A 2,082-nucleotide genomic window follows, 5' to 3' on the forward strand; every position below is an offset into this window, starting at 1 on the left:
AAGCAGACAGTGTCCACTTCACAATCAATCATTTCGTTCGTGGAAACCACGAGCCAGCTCAGGTAACGCTAGTCAGCTGTAGGCCTAGAGTCCAACATCCCAAACATTGGATCACCGATTTCGTGGTCTTTTCAAAAAGACTATAACCGTACTACTGGTTTTAAAAGGACACTCTGTGTGAAACAGCAGGGAGGTTCGAGGTTAATTTAGGTCTGTTATGCCCTTCGATAACTTGGGCCTCACGCGCGATACAATGCAAGATTCTATTTCTCTCTAGTTAGTGTGGGGCTGACTTAACTCCCGCAGTTCGGTCTGAGGGGGGGAGCTGGTCGGTAAGGGAAGGCCTCCCTTCGTGAACACATAACCCCGGCCCACACTCATGGGCCGGGGTTACATGAGTGTGGGCCGGGGTTATGTGTTTTTTGTCGAAAACAAAGTTTTACACCACAGACTTGAACTACTTACACTATTAGACTCTATGCTCGCCGACCTCTATCGCCAAACCTTCACGGGTTTGGCAATGGAGGTCGCTTTGCGCATAGACCCTCGTTGTTAGCTTTTGCATACAGGCACAGGCAGCCGCGCGAAGCACAGCCGGGGGTGCATAGCACCCTCTGCTATGCACCCCCGGCTGGCTATGGCTGGTGGAACATTGGGGATCGGCAGCACCCTCTGGCGCCTTAAGGCAGCCATCGGGAGTGACAGGATTTACGACCCTCGCACGGTCCCTCCCCCGTTGGCCGCAGGCCCTCGAACGAAAGAGAATGGAACGAGACGGCTAAGTCCGGTCCGGGGGCATGTCCGACCTCTTGGTTGAGAGGTCGGACTCGCCCCCGGACCGGACTCGAGTTTCAACTGAGACAAGGGGTTCTACGTAAGAGTAAGAGCCCCTGGGGCTCTCCTCTACATGTTGTGAAGAAGTCTGAGACTCAGTGGAGAGTCGTCGTCGACTTCCGCGCTGTCAATAAGAGGATGAAGTCCGACGCCTATCATCTCCCCTCGCTGTGGGGAAACATCTAGGACGCTGCGGCGGGTCACCGATACCACTGTCAGAAATATTTCTGACACGTCAGAAATATTTCTGACGTGGGGGTTTTGGAATCTACCACTGTCGTAGGGCAGTTCGAGTCGAATGTTATGCCTTTTGGGATGAAGAACTCCCCAGGGGAATTCAGCAAATGATGGACGCTGCCATAGGACCCTGCGATAATATTTTATAATATTTGACAATCCGATAATGATGTTGTCGACCTTCCATCCCCTCTCGGAGGGGATGGAAGGTCGACGATACCTCAGCAGAGGATTAAAGGACTCAACTGGATGACGACAGGCTACGGCATAGGCGTCCCTTTCAACGGTTATGGTGCCGGCGTCTTCTTTAAAGAGATGCTCGACCGTCTATTCATGGACATGCCAGACTTCGACTCGAATCAAGCAGAGAAGCTTCTACAAGCAGGACTCGAGCTGAGAAGCAAAGCCGCCGGCCAGCCCTTGGAAAGCCCCTTCCACGCACAGTTGAAGCTCAACATGGAGCGCTCCATCCACGCCATCATTTACGACGTGCACTGGGGCACACTGCTACCTAAAGACGTTGGCGGCGTCACCGGGCATCAGTCGGTTACAAGCCATCGCAGCAGAGGCTGATGAGCGCGGGCATCCATTACCAGACCTAGTTCGCCGAAATCAAGGTGACGACTTGATGCTGGGGTTCGCCAGCAAGAGGGATGGCTAAACGTTTCTACGACTCGCACGCGAGATGACAGGTCTGGACGTCCAATTCGACCAACAATGTGGCATGGAGTTGGCCACCCCTGAGTCTGCGCCCGATGCCGTCTACGACTCGGCATACCTGTGCCCAGCCTCTTCGCGTTGCCGATAGAGTCCAGGCTGTTGACGAGGTTGAGCACTACGCCTTTCAAGACGCACGATCGCGCCTTATATCAGAGACTGATAGGGCAGATCAAACGCTCACGCTTACGCATGGTGGCGGAAAACGAGAAATTTCTTGTAAGCATGGAGTCATCAACTTCTGCTGAATATGTCCCTGTGCTTTGTACACACCGCCCGTCGTTTCATCCGACT

At 53.5% G+C, this 2,082-nt stretch overlaps 1 protein-coding gene across 1 annotated transcript; it reads left to right on the top strand.

Annotated features, from left to right (window-relative positions):
- Window positions 1-1,320: 1,320 nt before the first annotated feature.
- KVP17_004476 (uncharacterized protein) lies at window positions 1,321-1,644 on the top strand (the record flags this gene model as incomplete). Its single annotated transcript, XM_068522692.1, has 1 exon — window positions 1,321-1,644. The coding sequence occupies one exon, from the start codon at window positions 1,321-1,323 to the stop codon at window positions 1,642-1,644; it is 324 nt and encodes a 107-aa protein (XP_068374226.1).
- Window positions 1,645-2,082: the final 438 nt, after the last annotated feature.

Source organism: the organism of the source record quoted next (assembly GCF_019968985.1).
Source record: "MAG: Porospora cf. gigantea B chromosome Unknown PgB_NODE_4294_length_2224_cov_1598.74, whole genome shotgun sequence".
Classification (NCBI taxonomy): Eukaryota; Apicomplexa; class Conoidasida; order Eugregarinorida; family Porosporidae; genus Porospora; species Porospora cf. gigantea B.